The sequence below is a fragment of the Thermobia domestica genome, chromosome 1 (assembly GCF_964235325.1).
Source record: "Thermobia domestica chromosome 1, izTheDome1.hap1.1, whole genome shotgun sequence".
NCBI lineage: Eukaryota > Metazoa > Arthropoda > Insecta > Zygentoma > Lepismatidae > Thermobia > Thermobia domestica.
In genome coordinates this window covers 346,515,826-346,536,277 of record NC_137454.1, presented here as the reverse complement: position 1 = coordinate 346,536,277, position 20,452 = coordinate 346,515,826, and the positions used below count along the sequence as shown (strand labels likewise).

The 20,452-nt window shown below is 35.9% G+C and overlaps 1 protein-coding gene across 1 annotated transcript; it reads left to right on the top strand.

Moving 5' to 3' along the window:
* The first annotated feature begins 793 nt into the window (after positions 1-793).
* LOC145681677 (uncharacterized) lies at positions 794-7,878 on the top strand. The gene is made up of 2 exons (XM_081753298.1): positions 794-1,211; positions 7,580-7,878. The coding sequence occupies exons 1-2, from the start codon at positions 794-796 to the stop codon at positions 7,876-7,878; spliced, it is 717 nt and encodes a 238-aa protein (XP_081609424.1).
* The last annotated feature ends 12,574 nt before the right edge of the window (positions 7,879-20,452 follow it).

The window sequence follows — 20,452 nt, the reverse complement described above, 5'->3', positions numbered from 1 at the left end:
GAAACCTCAACTAGCTATCTACAAAGAATCATAAAGCTACAATCATCATAAAATAAAATATGACCAAAAATATGAAACATATTCCCTTAACTTTTCTACTGTGCTTTCACAGAAAAGTATTAGGCGAAGTTAGTAGAGTCCACATTCTTTTTTAAGCCCCAGACCTCCAGATGTGTTAATCCGGTCCTGACAGCAGCACATGCAGAATTCCATCAAAAAAGGTCCAAACTTCCAAGTTCGTATCGTTTCAATAGTGTTGTATACATGTCCTAACATGATAAATGTTTTCTTTATCATAATATCAGCCAGGGTTAAAATCCGAAATACCCCTCTGTGTACGCCACTGAATTAATAGAATTTTGAGGTCGGCGTCCAGTGTGGAATATGAAAGAGTAAAATGTAATTAGTGGCGACCGTTATCAACAAGGAGGAAGGAAAAGTTCGGAACCTCTAACAATAAAAAATATATATAATTACTGAATTCAGTAATCACGATATGTAAATAACAAATTATAACTACATATGGAAATTACATCTTTATATACTTGTAGTCCAATAAACGAACATTAAAGTTTGTGTGGTCGTGTTTCATTCTTCATACAAAATGATTAATAAAATGTATGTTGATGAGGCCTATTTTTAATACTGTCTATGCATTTACACTAATATAATGTTAAATAAAGCACTTTAATGGGAAACATGAACTGGTTTTGTTCCGCATATAAAAAGCTAAGCTGACCTAGACAAGCATCAGTATCACTCGACTGGCAATCGAGTAAACAACTTCACAAGAATGTCTTTGGTAAAAGCATCTGTGTTTTTAGCCATTTCTTTACTGGTTCACGTCAGTGCCAGTAATGAAAATGGCGCCCCGGAACAAGTATCAGAAAAGCAAATGTTGGACTGTCTTGCAGACGCAGATTTGCAATGTGTGAAGCTCAGGGCGATTGCAGACATCTTCCAGTTTGCCAAAACTAAATCCATTGAAGTTGCCGATGGCGTGAAGTTAGAATATTCTGGGGACAAGACCGAAGTTGCCAGATCCCTTGCTGACCAAGGCTGGAACAGCGTATTTGGTTTCATCCCCAAGTTAGTGAACGGTCTTTCTCTGAAACTGAACGTTGGACCAGCAGGAAATGTCGTTATTTCCAGAAGCCACAAAGAAAATGGTATTCTTGATGTGTCTGTGGAGAGCAATCAATTCGAAGGACGTAAGTAGGAATATTAACTTCACATAAATGTACTGTAATACATAAATTTAAATATTTAGAAATCGGAAATAGAATTTGGCAATTACTATTTGGTTAGAATTTAAGAAATACCTTGGTTATATTTTGCAAATTATCAAATTATTCTTCACCTGCTCTGGTAAAGCTACTTGAACTAAATACGTTTAATTGATTAACTAGAATGTCTTATCTTTTTTTTTTTTTTTTTAAATTTTAAAGTTCTCTTTCGTTGTACAGCAATATTTCTTATTATATACAGAGTGTTAGAAAAATGTGTCACAACACTTTGGGAACAGATTCTTGACATCTTGACAAAAATAAAATAAATAAAATAAATAAAATAAAATAAAATAAAATAAAATAAAATAAAACGTTGATATGGATCTGTGGTCAAAAGTGGATAGTTTTGAAGTTATAGGGTGCCGAAAACTTGAAGCAAGTAAACTTCACTAGTGATATTCATAGCTCCACTACTATGGGACTTATCATAATCGGGTCAAGACATCACAGAGGAGCTGGTGTATGAAATATCCAAATATCCATAGGAATAGGAATGCTTCAGTACTTGTATGTCAATTTTTAGAGAGGTAGATGAAGAGTGATCAAGTATTTCCACACAACCCCTCTAAAAACGATTGTGCAAGGACCGGACGTTCTGAAAGATATATGGATAGTTCACATAGTAATTCCTCAGTGCTATCTTGACCAGACTACGATCAACCTATAAAGTTTCTTTTTCCACGTTTTCGGTATCCTATAACAACAAAACTCTGGACTTCCAATCACATGTCCATTTTAACGTTTTTTTTTTTCTTATTTTGATCTGAGGGTATCAATTCCCAAAATTGTAACAAATTTTTTGTAACACCCTGTAACTTTAATTCCAACCATTACGTAATTTAACATTTGCCAATAATTTATTCTAATATTGCTAACCAATTACATTAGACAACAGAGAATATTTTTTTTGTTATAAAATCAAATGATTTACCACTGAATTGATAAGTATGCCATTTTCATATCAAACTTACAAGGGATGCTTCCTAACTCTAAAATTTTTAGGTAGTCTAGAAAGTCTATATATTCTTTTTTTTTTCAAAATCAAACATTTTCTAATGCATGTAAGTAACTAAAAATATTCCTCTTTGATATATCACATACTATATAGTCTGTTCATAAATCTTTATTACAAAGGTCGTTTTGAATGCAGTGCTGCCAACTTAGCAGAAAGTTATTTATTTCTAAATAAGATGCACGAAATTACTACGTATTTAGATTTGTCTATGATGGATAAATGCATTCTTCTGTCTGCTCGAGTCTATTTTTCAAACAGTAAATTTGCTTTCAATAAGAATTATTGAACAGTATAATTACGTTATATTATAACTGAGAGCTCCCTCGTGGCTAAGCGGTTAGCATACGCGCCTTTGGCGTGGGAGACCCGGGTTCGATTCCCGGCGGGAGCTCATGTGGTTCGGATTCCACGTTAATCAGTAGGTCCACGTCTCATATACCCTCGCTGCTGAAAGGGACGCTAAACTAAAATCAACGTTATATTATAACTGAGCATTCCATATAAGAGAGGAAGAAAAGTATTGTAACCTTTCTAAATGTTGGTATAGAGAATAATCGAGAAAATTAGTTTTTTCTAACGAAAAACGCATAAGAAAGTGTTAGGAATAGCAGGGAAAAACGAATAATCTTAGATTACTTTATAAAGAGAGGAAGATAAACTGATTTGAGTCAATGTTTAAAAACGAATTTTATCTTGGAAAACGTGATAGAAGAAACACAGGCAAGAAAAGGAAGGATGAAATAAGTTACAGTTGATGAAGTATAAAAAACAGAAAATTGTTACGTCAAGCTGATAAAGTTAGCTGTAGACAACAGGAGATGAAAAACTTCCTTTTCCGGAAAGCGACTTGTAGATAACTGCTAAATGTCTATAGTGATGGTTATTTGAAGACTTTTACCTAGTTTGTCAAGTACCAACGTCACGTGTACTTTCCCCAATTAATATTAAAGTTACAAGTTTTAGTAGACTCTTACCACTTCCGGTTTCAGTGGAGAAGCTTAGAGTAGAAACGGAATATATTTTTGGGATTCTTATTTGATTGCAGAGGGAGCATATCTCGCTATGTTTTAGTTTTCACTCTACAGTAATGAACGTTAATCAACCATTTCCGATTTGAATATAGGATTAAAAAATGAAACGTTATCTATCCTTAGAAGGTTACATAGATTCCAAAATACTTTTTGCTATTTCTTATCGCTTTTGATCTATGTAAATAAAAATTGAAATGGAAAGTTGTAATGGATTGGGGCTTCAATTGGGACAATCAAGCGGGACTTACCGAGAAATGACACATGTGACGTCAGGGAGCATTAAGTTACACAAAATAATTGCATACTGATGATTTGATGTGATTTCGTGTCTAGCGTCAATTTCAGCAACGAGGCTATATGGGACGTGGGCATACAGCTTAATGTGCGATGCGAACTAGAGGAGCTTCCGCCGGGAATCGAATCCGACTCTCCCACGGCAAACGTGCGTACGCTAACCTCTTAGCCACGTGAAAGCTCTGCACGCTGATGAATATAGAAACTGGAACTATAGATCTCTGTCAAATTCAGGTTTCAATAGTGAGATAATGATGAGGGACTTATCCTTGTGGACCTTAACCCACACCACAAAACCATCTCTCTTTATTCCTCTCTGTTTTCGCTTTAATACATGTTACGAGACGGTCAACCTATAAGGCGTCCGACAATGAAACTATCATAGTTTGAGATTGAAAGAAGTTATGAGGGCCAAACAAAGAGCCACGTTTCTAGGTCGTGTCTCGTTCCTCTAGGATGAAAGAAAAAAAAAAGAGTCAATAAATGCAACTTACAGTAAGAGACGTGGGGAAGTGAAACAACGTCCTGGAAATTGACAGTTTGTACCCTAGAATCTACTTTCAATTCCGAATGCATTCATGGAGAATCAAGGGCGTCGATTTCTCTGTAAATTTGGGGGGGGGGGCATTCCGATGCAGAAGGTATATATATGAAGATTTTAAGACAAATTGCACTCAAATTATGACAAATATTGCATATTCATAAATACAATAGGGGGGCGCACATGAGCTTTGGGGGTCCCCTTGGCCCACCCAGGATCGGCGCCCTTGTCGAGAATTATCCTCTGTCTTCTTCCTTAATCAATGTTAAATATTGCGATAAGTGTAATCAAGTTTATAATATGTGTTAAACAGTCTTTCCGCAATGAATGTAGTTATTTGCTATTGCGAGAAAAATACTTAAAAATACACCCCTGTCTTTGTGTATGCATATGTTAGGTGAATATCTGCAACAGACATAACCGAGGCTAGACTTAGTCTCCAAATGGAATGTATAATGTGCAATTAAGACAGTTGCAATCATACTGTGCGACACAATCTAGCCAGTTATTGTGCCATAATAGTTTAGATAATATAGTCCACTGCGTTCTTTGTCAAATACACTTTATGACAACATACAAAATTAAGCTATATTATAAAAGAAGTTTGGTTTTGGTTTAGCAAAAGACTCTTTTATGTATCATACTTACCTTGTCTGTCCACCAGGAGACAAAAATCTCAAAAACTACTTGGTGGGTCACCTTCATTTTTGACAAAGATGTTCAGAAAAGTTGGAGGTGATATTCAAATCGGAAGTGGTAGAAATTAAGCACTTCCGGTTTTGACATGGATCTCTACACATCAAAAATGGTGATAGAGAGCGAGTTGTGTTTTCGTGCAATCAATTAAGTGTCCCTGCAATACATTTTATTTTCACTTTTATCTTTTTTTAAACCGGAAGTGATACTAATATATTCCAACTTCCGGTTTTAATGTTGATCTACATATAGCAAAAGCGATAAGAGATAGCGAGAAGTGTATTTTTGTTTTTTTGTATCCATTCAGCGTTCCAAGTATAAGTACTATCTCCTTTCTTAATCCTTTATTCAAACCGGAGTGGAAGAAATGAGTACCACTTCCGGTTTTAACGTTGATTGCTATGGAGTAAACATTTAAGACGTAGGGAGAAGTGCTTTTCAGCAATCAATTAAGCATCCAAAGAATATCTTGTATCCTTATTTTAATCTCAGTACTAACACCAGAAAAGGTAGAGATACTCACCTGACAACTTATGGGCATTCATATTTATGTTTATTCCCATGACAGGGAGATCCCATTGAAACCGAAAGGAAATCTCGTGGATATTTCCATTACCCTTACAGTTTCTGTAGGTATCTTGACTGTCATTGGAAAAGTATAAGTTCTGAGGAGAGTCCAAAGGACTTCTAGTAGATATTTTCTATATGGGTAGCAGTAGCGTCTATTAAGGAAAATCACATCGGTAAATATTTGAATCTTATCAGTACAAAGTAAAAGGAAGAAAGTTTATGTAATGTATCAAATCATGCATACAGCTTATTGAAGCTGAATAAATGGTCCAATGCAATGATGAACGAATGAGTGAATCTTCCCTTAGCCTATAGAGATAACATTTTAAATATTTACCTTTATAAAACTTTAAAATTTAAATTTTTACAGATATAATTTCCCTCAAGGGCCGCCTCTGGTGAGTAGGTACCTAAGATAGCATGCTGGTAGTAATCCTATTTAACTTGTTTCCTTCCTGAATCTATGTTTGGTTAAAATCACTTTGTCCTAATGCTTATTCTGTTGTCATTGTAAAGTTTATTTTTTTTTAATCTCAAGCAATATAATATATAAAAAAGGGAAAATTGTATAAAATGGCACATAAGGTTTTTCCCTAAATTCACTCTTATTTGCTTAAGCTTTAATGAATAACTTTTCACTAAGCTCACACTACTTGCTTAAGCTTTAATAAATAACTTCTCGCTAGTTTACACTTACTTGCTTAAGCTTTAATGAATAACTTCTCGCTAAGCTCACATTTACTTGCTTAAGATTTAATAAATAACTTCTCGCTAAGTTCACACTTACTTGCTTAAGCTTTAATGAATAACTTTTCACTAAGCTCACACTTACTTGCTTAAGCTTTAATAAATAACTTCTCACTAGTTTACACTTACTTGCTTAAGCTTTAATGAATAACTTCTCGCTAAGCTCACACTTACGTGCTTAAGATTTAATAAATAACTTCTCGCTAAGTTCACACTTACTTGTTTAAGCTATAATGAATAACTTTTCACTAAGCTCACACTTACTTGCTTAAGATTTAATAAATAACTTCTCGCTAAGCTCACACTTACTTGCTTAAGCTTTAATGAATAACTTCTCGCTAAGCTCACACTTACTTGCTTACGCTTTAATGAATAACTTAGAAACAATGAAAATATCTGAAATGTACAAAAAGAACTAAGCGAGATAGTATCTACAAGACACTAATTAATAAACTAATAACCGTTTTGAAATATTTTGTTCTATACCAGAAATTTGAATGAACAGTTTATGACGTAACAATTGTTGGACACTCAAATTTATCACAACACGAATGATTTTCAAAATTATTATTAGTTCATAGCGTCTTAGAGATAACAAGCACACTGTCCGTTCTTTGCACGGGAAGAATTCGTTCCATTTTGAACATAAAGGGCACCAAAACTGTCACCAATCAACTTAGGGACCCCAAAATCTATGAATTCGATATTAATATCGGTCATTTTAAATTATTGTTTCATATCACCGTCTCCCGTTAAGAGTAGCCCTAGTAATGGGAGCTGAATTTGGATTTAAACGGCATCGGAAGTGTCATTGTTCGTCTCAGCGACCCTGAAAACTATGGATTAGAAGCTAATATCAGTCATTTTCGATCAGTTTTATATATCCCCCTCCCCTCCCGTAAGTTCTACAGTCAAAGTGAAACAATAAAAACTTATCCAGGTCTGAATTTCATCTTTGTTGAAGACTTGATCGAGTTCGGTGAGTGATTCAAGAGTTATTAAGTCAGAAACATAATGACCTTTCACTTTTATTTATACAGAAGATAGATTGACACATACATGCATACATGATTGTTTGGGATGAAAATAAAGATTAGAAAGACAACAGAATAATCATTGCAACGAAGTGATTTCAACCAAACGCTGATTCGTTATGGAAGAAAATACGAAGATCCTTAAATCTTGCGTCCTATCCAACGGATGTGATTGTAATATTTTCAGTAGGAGTCATTGTCGATATGGCGAATTGTACCATAAGTGTAGATCTGTTAACTCTTTGAAGCCCGGTGGTATCTAAAAGGTGGTATAATATTAGAACCACCATGCTTTAAAGAGTTAAACTCAAGATTATTTATTAAATACTCGGACTTTCTAAGTATTTACAATTTCATTTTAGGTAACGACGAAAAGAAAAAGGCGATGATGTCTTTACTCATGTTCGGAGGACTTTACAGCACTCTGTTTATCCTGGGTCTTGTTGCTGCTAAGTTCATCGCATTCAAAGGAGTCACAGTAGGTGCGGTTGCTCTTGTCTTGTCTATCATCAATGGGCTCTCAAGGCTTGCTAACCAACAGAAATACGTCCCTGCTGCGTACTCGTATTCCCACGTAGACACTTATGGAAATGTAGCAAAACGAAGCATTGATGATGACTTGATTGTTGAGTCAATTGAAAGTCATGAAGATAGACATTGATAACTAATGACATTTGAGGTAAGTAAAGGGTAATTATAGTTGTATAATAGAGCAAAATATTACTACAGCATAAGATTTTTAACTATAAAATTTGCAACTATTATCTGTTCAAAATAAGAAACGAATTGACATTTAGAGCAAGAGGTGTTACCCTGTTGTCATATTATGAGTATTCTGTTAAGGCATCCGCTTTAACTGGCCTTTCCAATGAAATGATAATTATAGAGAACGCTTCAGCGGAATAGTCATGATGTGGGAACAGGGTAGCCACGTCTTGTTCTAAATCAATTCGTTTCTTATTTTGAACAGATAATAGTTACTGGCTTTTGTGCCATCATCAAAATGTTAAATGTTTCTGCGCAGCATTGTTGATCGATTCATTTACTCATCTTATTATACATTCATATCCAACATCGATTTGTTTCAGTTTACTTAACAAAGTACGATATATATATCCTGAGAACAAAATTATCACTTGATTATAAATCACCATAAACAATGATATTAGTCAAGCAAGTGGATCAAAGTTATTTAGAGTCCATATTTGAAGAGTTACATACAATCATTCTCCTGGTGTAACTGAGGAAAATTCCTGTAAAAAATCAGAATAGTCGGTCGATGAGATTGAACCAGGAACCCCACATATAAGTCATATCAGTTGTAAGTTAAAAAACCCATTTTTCTCATCAAGGGCAAAGGGACGTATACTTTCACTTTAACATGGACATAATACACATTCGTAATCAAACAGAGGCAACTCATGTGGGAAGTCTCGCCGGTGAAAAAATTAAAACGCTATCGTTTGAAACTTAGGAAGATAAAACTAGAAGATACATATATTAATTATTAAATGCAAGAATTAGTATATGTAAGTTTCCTTCCCTCAGTTTGAAGCGATAAAATTTGAATTTTCATCAATATGTTTTCGCTTAAGAGCTGTCTCTTCAAACTTCTGTCTATTTGCGTGAAAGAGAAGAATACTGTAATAATAATTTTCCTGATTGAAGATTCTCGAAGGAGAAAGCTTTTCGGAATCAAGTTTACTAACACTGTTAAACGGAACATAAGTTTAAAGGAATTATTCTCAAACTCAGCGCTGACGTCATCATAAAACGCGTACAGGACATAGCGATGCTGTAACTGCTGGCTGTCCGACTCATTGAGTACAGTGTGGCATTTCTTTCATATCAAAACCTAAACGGGGAGAAAAAATGCCCTTAAATGGGAGCGTCAACTTAATGATCCAGCGGCCATCCTAGAAAACACCATGCAACAAATATAGATTGAATGATGAAATTAGAGAGTAATGGGGACTCATCAACATGGCCATTTGTACCTATCAGGAAGCAAGAGTTGTCTGTAGGAAACATATGTACCCAAAGCTGTAAGAAATATACTGCAAACTGTAATGTTCATATAGTGTACTGCACGACGATGTACGAAAAACAGGACGCTACGTATTTTTAAAAACAGTTATTGATGGGAGCCGGGATTGAATCAAAGGACTCACTCGTGTAAAGCTCTCTTTCTACCAATCAGCCACGGCGGAACACAATGGAGGAAGTAAAGATACAGATACGTATAGGCTAACATTGTATTTGTCGAGACATAGAATAAGGAACACTTTCTGAGGCACCTCTGTCCTCTAATGTATATTTAGTCATGTTTTTAAACGCCAATAGCACGTGACCCAGACGCTAAAACGGCACTGGACACCAAGCAATACTAAATGGTTATCTGTGTCCCAACACCATTTCCACAATCCCCACTGGATAGGGATATGTTCCATGCCGGTAACAGCAGAAAGGAATGGGGGAAGGAGATAACTGTCTGTGGGCTACGGAGATCACAGACATTGCCTCTATCAGTTACATGCAGTACGACTGTTTCCTACGTTTTCCCTGTCTAATCACACTTCCTCTTCTCTGTCAATCTGTCCGTATATTACAGTTTTTGTATTATCTTTCCATACGCTCTCTGTATACACATAACGTGTGTTCAACAAGATTCTTGGAGAAGGACTTATATATGGTAGCAGCAGGATGGCAGCTGCAACCCGCAAATGGTGTGGTGTACAAAACAAAAAGAATTCCGTACAATTCTTACAGAAACGGGTTATACCTGGATTATAGTGATTATGAACATGACACTTTTTCTCCGTGTATATGAGACTGAATCCACTGGGATCCAAATTACTAATGAGCTCATATCCCAGGTAAGCGCCCCTACCAGAAGACGAACCTGGGATTGCAAACATAGAATTTGCATGCGTTAACGATTGGACTACAAAAGTTGTTGAAGGTTGACGTCTTCCATACTACTGAACAACAGTTGAAGATCTTCCAAAATTCCAGTAAACATTTAGATCTGCGAAACATAGAGAATGGGGACAATATTATTCTTGATTATGCGTTGCCGGGGTTGTAGGTGTGGTACTGCGTGGCGTGTGCTTTCTCGGAGACAAGGAGTTCTCGTGATGAGAAACAACATAAAGCATGATGATTGAACTAACATGATAGTCTGTGCGTCTGCCAATTGGATTTAGCTACGAAAGTAATTCAAAACACAAGTTAATAATAGCAGTTCCAATCATAAAGGGAGACAATCACCACCCCATCGAATGTCGGGGGCATGATTTTTTAAAGATAAAGTTTCTTTCATGCAATTTTGTTTTCTACAAGTCTGAAATTCCCGCTGAATTTTATCGAGGGTTCCATGAAATTTATGGACAGCCAGGGGTAAAAGTGGATCTGAAAAGGTAGAGGGACACATGACGTCATGCCGTCCCCATACCTATCTTTGGCCATTATAATTATTTTAGAAAGTGAAAGAACGCCATAGATAGTTTCTGGAAGTGGGGAAACGGCGTCCCCCCTCACTTTCATCCCTATGCAAATCCCTGATAGTAGTAAACACAATACTTGATAACGTCGGCGTCGAATGAGGAAAGAAAACACAAAATCCGAGTCAATAATTATAATATTTTTCAAACGTTTTGTAAACAGAGAGTTTCTCTTCTTCAACCAGGTGAGTTTGTATGCATCTGCAATAAGAACTCAAATATACTTAACTTCCTGACTACATACTGGAAAAAATATACTTTCTATTAAGTTATTTTCTCTTATAAGACTAACATAAATGACCAGGCTTTAGTTCTGCTTTCCTTCGGAAAGCTAAACTTGCATTTCTTAATGCTGACACTATGTCAAGACATTTTAAACAGTTTTTAAGAGACAAGAATAACTAGCTAGTAGCCAATAACACCTAGCACTTACTCCACAACACATTTTCTTCATTTCTTAATATATATTTTAGGTCAATAGAAGATACTTTGAGTGTTAGGAAATTAATTGAAATGACCTGATTTAGTGTTCATCAGCGATATAAGATACGCTACATTTTCGGCACAACTGAATAAAATATTGGCTTAATAAAGAAACAAAAATCCAGAAACTGCTCTATATGCTGTATATATTGTTCTAATAACTTTCCTATATGGAGTGCTATCTACTGATAAACTCTCTACACTTCTATAATTACTCAGTGTTGGAATATGATCTCCCTGCACAAAAGGAAGGTAATTATCGAAATGTGGTTGAAGACCAAGTACTTAATATTAAATATGTTAGTTCGGATTTAAACCGTATGCGTCTCGTTTTCTAAATACTTCAGAAATAAATGGTAGCACTCAAATGTTACAACGTTAGTTTTGATACTTCTGGAAAATTATGATCTTAAATTGTCACGGTTAGAAACGTTTCTACTTATTGAGCACTAGATAAGTCAATAAGTTAGTTACACCAATGGGTTTCCCAGTGTCCTAACAGGGAAGAAGTTGAAAAAAAAATTAATACTTTAGGTTATCAAGTTGATTAGTTATTGAACAAGAACTATTAGAAATAGACGTTTGGCTAAACAGATATTTTCAAATTCACGAGCCCAGTTCAACGGCGATTGATGTTGGTAGTTGAGCAATATCTCTATCAATTAAGCCGGAGTCAGAAGCTGCGTTCCAGGAAACTCGAATCTCAAACAAGTTACAGAGAACGAGCAGCAGCGGGCGCGAGTATCATGAAGGATATGGCATCTGAGTGTGTCTACGTCACTTGTATTTTACTGTTTCGGGATGGGATGAACCCAACCTTAAGAGACCTGTCTTACACTTTATGGGTAGTCCGTGATTACAAGAAATTGTGGTTATTCCCCAGTACGTACTGCACTTATAGTTGCACAAGTAATCTTCAAACCTTCAAAGAAGGTAATTTGTTAAGCACGTCAAGCTGAAAAGATCACAGTTTCAAACCTTGTCCTTACGATTCCTGAGTGTCTACCAATTTTACATACTTCTCGCCAAGCGAGCAAGGGCTTCGCCAACATAAGCAGTGTTAGCACTCAAACATTATTAGGCAAGGTCACTTCCCTTCAGGAGTAGAAAACTCAAAGTTACCAAATCTCACGGTTATGGTCACAGCCTCTAAGAAAGCAACCCTGATCCAGAATTCCCAGAAATTCCTGACGAAGTTCACTACTTCCTAGCCCTGCCTATCTTAGATCGTTCAACAAGCCGTGCTGAGGTACCACGTATGAAGCCAACCTCCATCTACCTGACCCAAGGACAGGCATTACTCGTCCATTTGGGAAATATCCCTAAGTATTTCACTCCCACATAGGGTCGTCTGGGCTAACCATAGCTATGGCGACAGAACCCCCATTTACTTCAAGTTTACGTGCTGAAGTACCACATGCTCTCTCGGACTCAGTGGCACAAGCTAGTCGCCCGTTTGGGAGATATCCAACAGGTCCTCAGCGAGAACATAGGGATGTATCCTCATACATCCTACGTGTTTCCGTAGGGTAAAACTTTCCCCGGGGGAAGCAACCAATTGTGGATAACGAGCTGAACTACTGTGTCACTGAAACTAGCGAGCACGATACCTATTGAGGGTAGTGAACCTGAGATCGCATGAGCCCGATTGTGCACAAATTGCAAACTGGGTATTTCTGTGTTGCCGGTAGCGCTGAGAAAAGGATGTTTCTCGGAAACAGAAAGTCGGAGTTTGATTACCTGTCTATCCACTGATTTCAGTATTTTGTATGTACATTTCCACAACTTCAATCAATACATAAATAAATCAAGAAAACAAACTTAGTGAATAATTCAGTGAACTTCTTCAATAACAATAATAAAATCATCAGACGAAATATAATACAGTATAAATTATTGATCATGTTGTTGCTTGTTGTACCTAACAAAATGTCTTGTAAATCATGAGTACACTGAACCTTACAGCAGAAATTCTGTACGAGAACACTCATTTAGAATTTTTGTATTTTTGCTAGTTGCACCACGACACAGCAAGCCTTTGGAAACTCGTTACATCTTCTTTAGTTAATTTTTTTAAGCATATGTAACGCCGCTATCTGTACTAGTTAACAAAATACATGTTGCAATTGCTAAATATATATACTAAAGATAGCCGAATAAAATGTAGAGTACTAGTGTTCTGCTGACTTCTTTGGTTTTCGTCTTAATACTTACCCACAGTCGGAAGACAAACATAAACATTCGATAAAACTTCCGACACTTATGCATGGCATAGTTTCCAAGACTAAAAATCAACAACATGGTGTAATATTAAAGTTTATTGTATTATTATTATTATTATTATTATTATTATTATTATTATTATTATTATTATTATTATTATTATTATTATTATTATTATTGCTTTTTTGTTTCAGCCGATTCCGTAACTTTCTTTGCAAACAGAACATTTCCATGAGCTGGATGCCTGGTATCCAATAACAATGAGAAAGAGGAGAAAAGACTGTTAATTTATTTGTGAATAATTTATTGTATAGTCAGTGATAGTGCATTTTCCATTTCAAAGTAAAATAAATTAAGCAACTTGTTTTTTGTACAATATGTGTTTTATTACAAAATGCATAATATCTCGAAATTCTTAGTAGTAATTTGTTGTCAGATCCGTTGGTGTATATATGGTTTGTTCCAATTTGGGGCTGCTGACTTCAAACAGTATATGGATCCTAAAAATTGGTATTGATTAAAGACAGTCTGCTCCTTGTATGTAGGCTATAATGCAGTACAGCACAGAAGTTGCTCGTTTGAAAGTTTTTACTCTATACAAGTAATATAACAAAAACCAATTTGTTTCTTCGTGTATCTTTGAAGTTATTTTGGATTAAAAATTTATTGTGTTTCAGTTTTAAAATTTCGTGTAGGCATTGTATCTGAAGAACTACGTATTGTAGCCAAACCCAAACTATCACTTCACTCAGTATAATGTGCTTATTACGTAGAAAATAAGAAAATTCGATTTAGATGCTGTTTAAAAGTTTTGTGGCCCCTGACCATAAATTAATTATTAGGCAAGATCGTAATTTTTTGATGAATTTTTTATGGAAAGAGAAATAAGAGAATGTTGCAATACGGCACTACTGTTGCACAGAGGGTCGTCTCCAACAATGGAGGAAAACACAACAGGGCCTCCTCAGTCGTCTTCAAATGAAACCCCTGCAGGATAGGAACCTGGAATGTGCGATCGCTGTTACAGTGTGGAAAACTGGAAAACCTGAAGAAAAAATGGAATGGAACTCATGAAGATAGATATATTGGGAATCAGAGAAAATAAGTGGCCTGATGGAGGAGACATATGGAGCGTGGACTTCAGAATAATTTATTCAGGAGCTGTTAACGGTACAGCAGGAGTCGGTTCTGTCTTGGATAAGAAGATAGGACAGAAAGTTATAGTCAACTGGAAATACAATGAAAGGATAGTAATGTTGAAGATAGCAACCGAACCGAGGAATATGACTATAATCCAAGTAAATATACCTACATCAAGCTACACAGATGAGGAAGTAGAATAAACCTATGAGCAAATAGAAGAAGTAGATGAAAAAAACAGGAATATTAATCACCATGTGCGACTGGAACGCAGTAGTCGGCGAAGGCAAAGAAGACAATGTAACTGGGAATTTCAGCCTAGGAGAAAGGAATGCGAGAGGTGCACTATTAGTTGAGTTCTGCAAAAGCCATAATCTGACGGTAACGAACACTCTCTTCGAGCAACCACTAAGAAGAAGATACAAATGGACAAGACCAGTAGACAAAGAAAGATACCAAATAGACTATATACTGGTCCGACAAGCATTTAAAAATCAAGTGAAGAACTCTAAGACTTACCCAGGAGCAGACATCAACTCAGACCATAATTTAGTTTTGATGAAGAGCAAACTCCGACTAAAGAGGAAACGAGTGGAAGCACCAAACAAAAGAAGGAACACAATCAAGCTAAGAAGAGATGAAAAATGTAAAGGGAATTTGCAAATACAGCAGACAAAGAGACGTTAAAGGTAGCTTTAGCAGGTGATGACGTCGACTAGAAATGGGAAGCCATGAAAGCAGAGATTACAAAAGCTGCCAACGGGCACATAGGAAAAGAAACGAAGTATAAATCCTGGATAACAGTAGAAATATTGAAAATGATGGAGCAAAGTAGCCAGTTCAAGATAACAAACAAAGAAGAGGAATACAGAAGGTGCAGAACTCAACAGAGAAGTAAAGAAGGCCAGAGAAAACTGGATGAACAACATGTGCAAAGAAATTGAGGAAAATACAAGTAGTCAAAGGTAATACAGAGACGGTATATAGAAAGGTTAGAAAACAGTTCGGTGAGAAAAAGAAACGCACAGACATTATCATAGACAGGGACGGGACAACGTTAATAGAAGAGGAGCAGATAACAAGAAGATAGAAGGAATACATTGAAGAACTCTACAAAGGAGACAGGAAGAAGACGTCGATGAAAATGAATTAGGACCATAAAGTTTACAGTGTGAATTTGACAATGTTTTGGAGAAAATGCAACATGGTACAGCCCCAGGAATAGATCAAATACCAACGGAAATGATTAAGAATCTTTGAATAGAGGCAAAGGAGAAAGTATTTAATCTTATAAATAGAATGTACATCTCGGAAAAAATACGAAAAGATTTCGAGAAAAGTATATTGGTCCTTATCCCGAAATGAAAAGGCGCACGCAAATGCGAAGAACACAGAACATTAAGTTTGCTTTCGCATGCATCAAAAATACTGTGCATAATTATCGCACAACAAATAGAAGGGAAAATCGAAGAACGGCTATCGGAGTAGAAGGTGGAAAATACAAGTAATACTGAGTCTACGATTGATCATGGAACAGTACATCAGAATATATAAACCAATTGTGATAGCATTTGTAGATATAGAGAAAGCTTTTGACAACGTAGATTGGAATATCATGTTCAGGCCGTTGAAGAATCTGAAAGTAGATTACAGAGACAGAAGAATAATATATCAATTTATAGGAACCAGACAGCTGTTATGGGAAGAAATCAGAAGGAAGCAAGAATAAGTAGAGGAGTGAGGAAAGTATGTGGACTTTCACCTCTCCTGTTTAACGTCTATATGAAAGAGGCTATGAAAGAATTCTTTGATAAAAACAAGAAAGTCGTAAAAGTAAATGGTCAGGTTTTCAGCACAAGTTTACTGATTACATAGCATTGATAGCGGAGAACGAAAAGGACTTGCAGGAAACACTTTCAAACTTGAACGACCAACTGGAAAAAACGTGCAAAATGAAGATAAATAAGAAGAAAAGTGCACAAGAACAGGACAGGAAGTAGCAAACGTATGGCTAAATGGAGAGAGAATTGAAGACCTTAAGACTTTCCCCTATTTAGGAAGTCTAATATCATCGGACGGAAGAAGTGAAAAAGACGTAAGTTCAAGAATAGCGGAGTCTAAACAAGGATTCAGTAGGAAAAGAGGACAACTAACATCAAGAAAACGAAGATGTTTTAAAACGGATAGGAGAGAAGAGGACACTTGTAGCCACCGTCCTTCGTACAAAGGAAAATTGGATTGGACACATCTTGCGAAGAAATTGTCTTCTTCACACCGCTATAGAAGGAAAGATGGAAGGGAAGCGAGGAATGGGAAGAAGAAGAACAGAGCTGATCGATGATTTGAAAGATAGGAGAAAATATTGGGAGTTAAAAGAGGAAGCTGAAGATCGACAAAAGTGGAAGAAACATTTCCAGGCCAAATCTAAAATTGAAAAAAATCCTCATTAGTCCGAGGACCTGCCGAAAGGCAGTATAATTAATAATAATAATAATAATAATAATAATAATAATAATAATAATAATAATAATAATAATAATAATAATAATAATAACATCAAGAAATGTGTCGCTGGACGTTCGTAAACGATTAATTAAGACACTGTTATGAAGTGTGGCGCTTTACGGATCAGGGACGTGGACCGTTGAGAAAAGCTGAAATATCCAAGCTGGCAGTATTTGAGCATTTGAAACGTGATATTGGCGCAGAATGCTGCGCATATCATGGACCGAAAGGAAAAGGAAGCCAATTAAGGACATGAAGTAATAGGAAAAAGAAGAAACAGCATGCTTGGCCATCTTATCCGACAGTGCGGTTGGATCACCGTGCTGATAGTAGGAAAGGCAGAAGGAAAACCAGGAAGAGGAAGACCAAGAATAGAATATCTTAATGCAGTTACGAAGAAGAGGCCATATCAAAGTATAAAACAGCTCTCTCAAGCGAGAGAAAACTTTTAAAATTTCCATGTTGAACACCAACCTAGGTTTAGGTGAACAAGAGGACGACAATTCTTGACCAGGATCGAATCTTTTGATCCATTATTTGGACCATTCCTAAAATTCTTGTTTAGTAATTGAACATCCCCTAATTATGTACCAAAATTAACATAGGTGGTGATGATGAGATAAATATTAATGGTAGAATGATAAAAGTGGGAAAAAAGGAAGAATTCTAAGAAAGCCCACGGAAAAGGTGTTTGTCCACCACAAAGCTAACGTAATAAGAGCTGGTATTGAACCAGGAACTCTGCGCTATAGAGGCATTTCCATTGAGAAACCCTTATTTTTAAGTATTTTATATTCCCTTTCAATGTCTATATAACAATTTTTGATTGTCAGTGTGTAGCAATCACCCCTTTCTTGCCCCTTGTATGGATGCTCATGATTATATTTATGACGTTACAAACGTAATATATCACAGTATGTAACAATATTTTGTGTGTTTTGTTCTCTTTCTTGTTTGTTTCATTGTACTCAAGATGCACAGCTGAGAAAGCTTGTTCCCAGCAACTCAGTTCAAACACTAATCAAACAATATTACTACGAATATGTATATTGTCACGGTCCGGAAAAGGGTTAGGGTAACTGAGACTTCAAAGAAAATTTAGGAAGATATTTCTCAGTACATCATTAAAAAATGATTGTTATGTGGGCAACATAGCAGAGGAATTGTGCTGGAAGGCATAAATTGAAGAGGGAGACCAAAATAAAAATGATATGAACTTCGAAGAAAATAATATGAATATGAACTGTGAATATAAACTTGAAAGAAAATAAATAAATTGTCAACCCCACGTTAACGTGAAAAATTAAAATAAAAGAAGACGATTCTGATTATTGAGGTGAAGTGCTCACTTTTGGAGTGTGATATCCCTGGTTCGATCTCACCTCCTATCAAGACACAGACAAAAGATATTTCCAGCAAGGATATTTCATGCGAAAAATATTCCATTCAATAGATACTTAGTCCAAAGTACAATTTGTCCATAAAACATTCGGTTGAAAGAACAATTCATCCAAAAAGTATTTGGTACGGAGTGCAATTTGTCCATAAGACATCTAGTCCAAAGTGAAATTCGTCCATAAGACATCTCGTTCAAAGTGCAATTCGTCCATAAGACATCTAGTCCAAAGTGCATTTCGTCCATAAGATATCTAGTGCAAAGTGCAATTCGTCCATAAGACACCTAGTCCAAAGTGAAATTCGTCCAAATAATGTTTGGATCAAAGTAAAATTTGTTCAAAATCATTTAGTATAAAGTATAATTTGTCCATTGGGCATTTCGTCCAAAGGATATTTCGGCCAAAAACATTTGACCTAAAAGGCATGTGTATTTTGTTCAAACACGTTTGGCCAAAATCACATTTCTTCCGATTTTAGTATTTGTATTTGTATTTTGGAATTATTGTTGTGGAATGTACAGTGAAATTGTCGATTGGTTCAACATAGTTACTTGTTTTCACCAACATAGTAGAGGCAGAATCAATAAAATCTCCTTAAAATAGGAGTTTATTCAATGGGAGTCAGCAAAAGCATCAAGTGTCCTTATACCATTAAATCAATCTTTTTCAGAATTTCTAGACCGCCTGTCACTTTCTCTGTAAATGCGTTTGCTTCCAGGAGATCATTAAGGGTTAGACATGTCGGCAGGATTTTCCTTCACCCCTATTTTCAGTTAAATATCTACTGCTTTGGCAATATTCATCTTTGTATCATGATTCATACGTCATTCTTTTCAAAATAAAACAAGCTTTTAAATAAAGTCAAATTCACGAGTGTATGATGTTCCGGAAAAGGGAAATTTGACCTAATTCTGAGAATTTCGATCCAAAATATCCCTCTTTTGATGTTTCTTACTTTCAATTAGTCCCGGCCTGGATACAATAAATCTTGAAATATACTCCTGTCTCTCCGTAACTCACGTACCAAGTCATGTTGCAATACATTGAATTGTTAAGAGTAAAATAAAATATTTCCCATTCCTGTTGGAAGATACAAAATGTCATGTAGAAACAGGGAAAAAATTCGATCTGGAACATTTTTCTTAAAATCACTATTATTACATTATGTACCCAACGATCATGAATAATATCTTATTTAAAAAAAATAAACTAAGCTTTTAGAAGATACCTTTCATTTGTATCTATGGTGGACTCGAACAAGGAAATTTGATATAATTTGGAGTTTCCCCTAAAAAAGGGACATTTTGAGCCTCTGTACCGTCTCCAGATACAATCTACCTTGAAGTATACTTCTCTAACTTAATAACTGATATATGAAGTCACATTGCAATACCTCGAATAGTTACGAGGAGAAAATATTTCCCAATCTTGCTTTGTATAAAATGCTGGATCTTCCAATACGATTGGGTAAAACTCTTTTAATCGCAATTATTCAATACATTCAAATGTGATTTGCACATGAGTTTTGAAGGAATAGGAGTATTTTGAAAGTAATTTTGTATCCGGTTTAGCACAGCTGGGATAATTCGAGGGGGTGCAAAACTTCCAGAAAGGAAAATTTAGGAGGAAAATGTCCAGAATTAACTTACATTTTACTTTTGTATACGCTTCGCACACATGCAAGGTGCTGTCTAAAAGCTTGTTTCATTCTGAAAAGAATTATGTATGTATCATGATACTCGGAAACATAGTGCTCTGGTTATAAGTACTTATTTCAGCTCGTGTGTAAAACTCTTGCAGATTTCAGAAAATTTGTGATGTCAGATGTGTGTCATCTCCCTGTCTTTGCTTTCATCAAACAATAGAGACTATTCATTAGACTTCTGAGAGGGGATAGTAAGGGGTTTAGGCCCTGTCACAACGTATTTCGTACCGTGTTAAGGGGGTAATTTTCACTTGTCAACGCCGACTAGGACACCTACCA

Excerpts from the sequence above, each read along its gene's own strand:
- LOC145681677 (XM_081753298.1), top strand. The coding sequence starts at position 794 with ATGTCTTTGGTAAAAGCATCTGTGTTTTTAGCCATTTCTTTACTGGTT. Across the intron at positions 1,212-7,579 it reads GAGCAATCAATTCGAAGGAC|GTAACGACGAAAAGAAAAAG; the intron begins GTAAGTAGGAAT and ends ATTTCATTTTAG.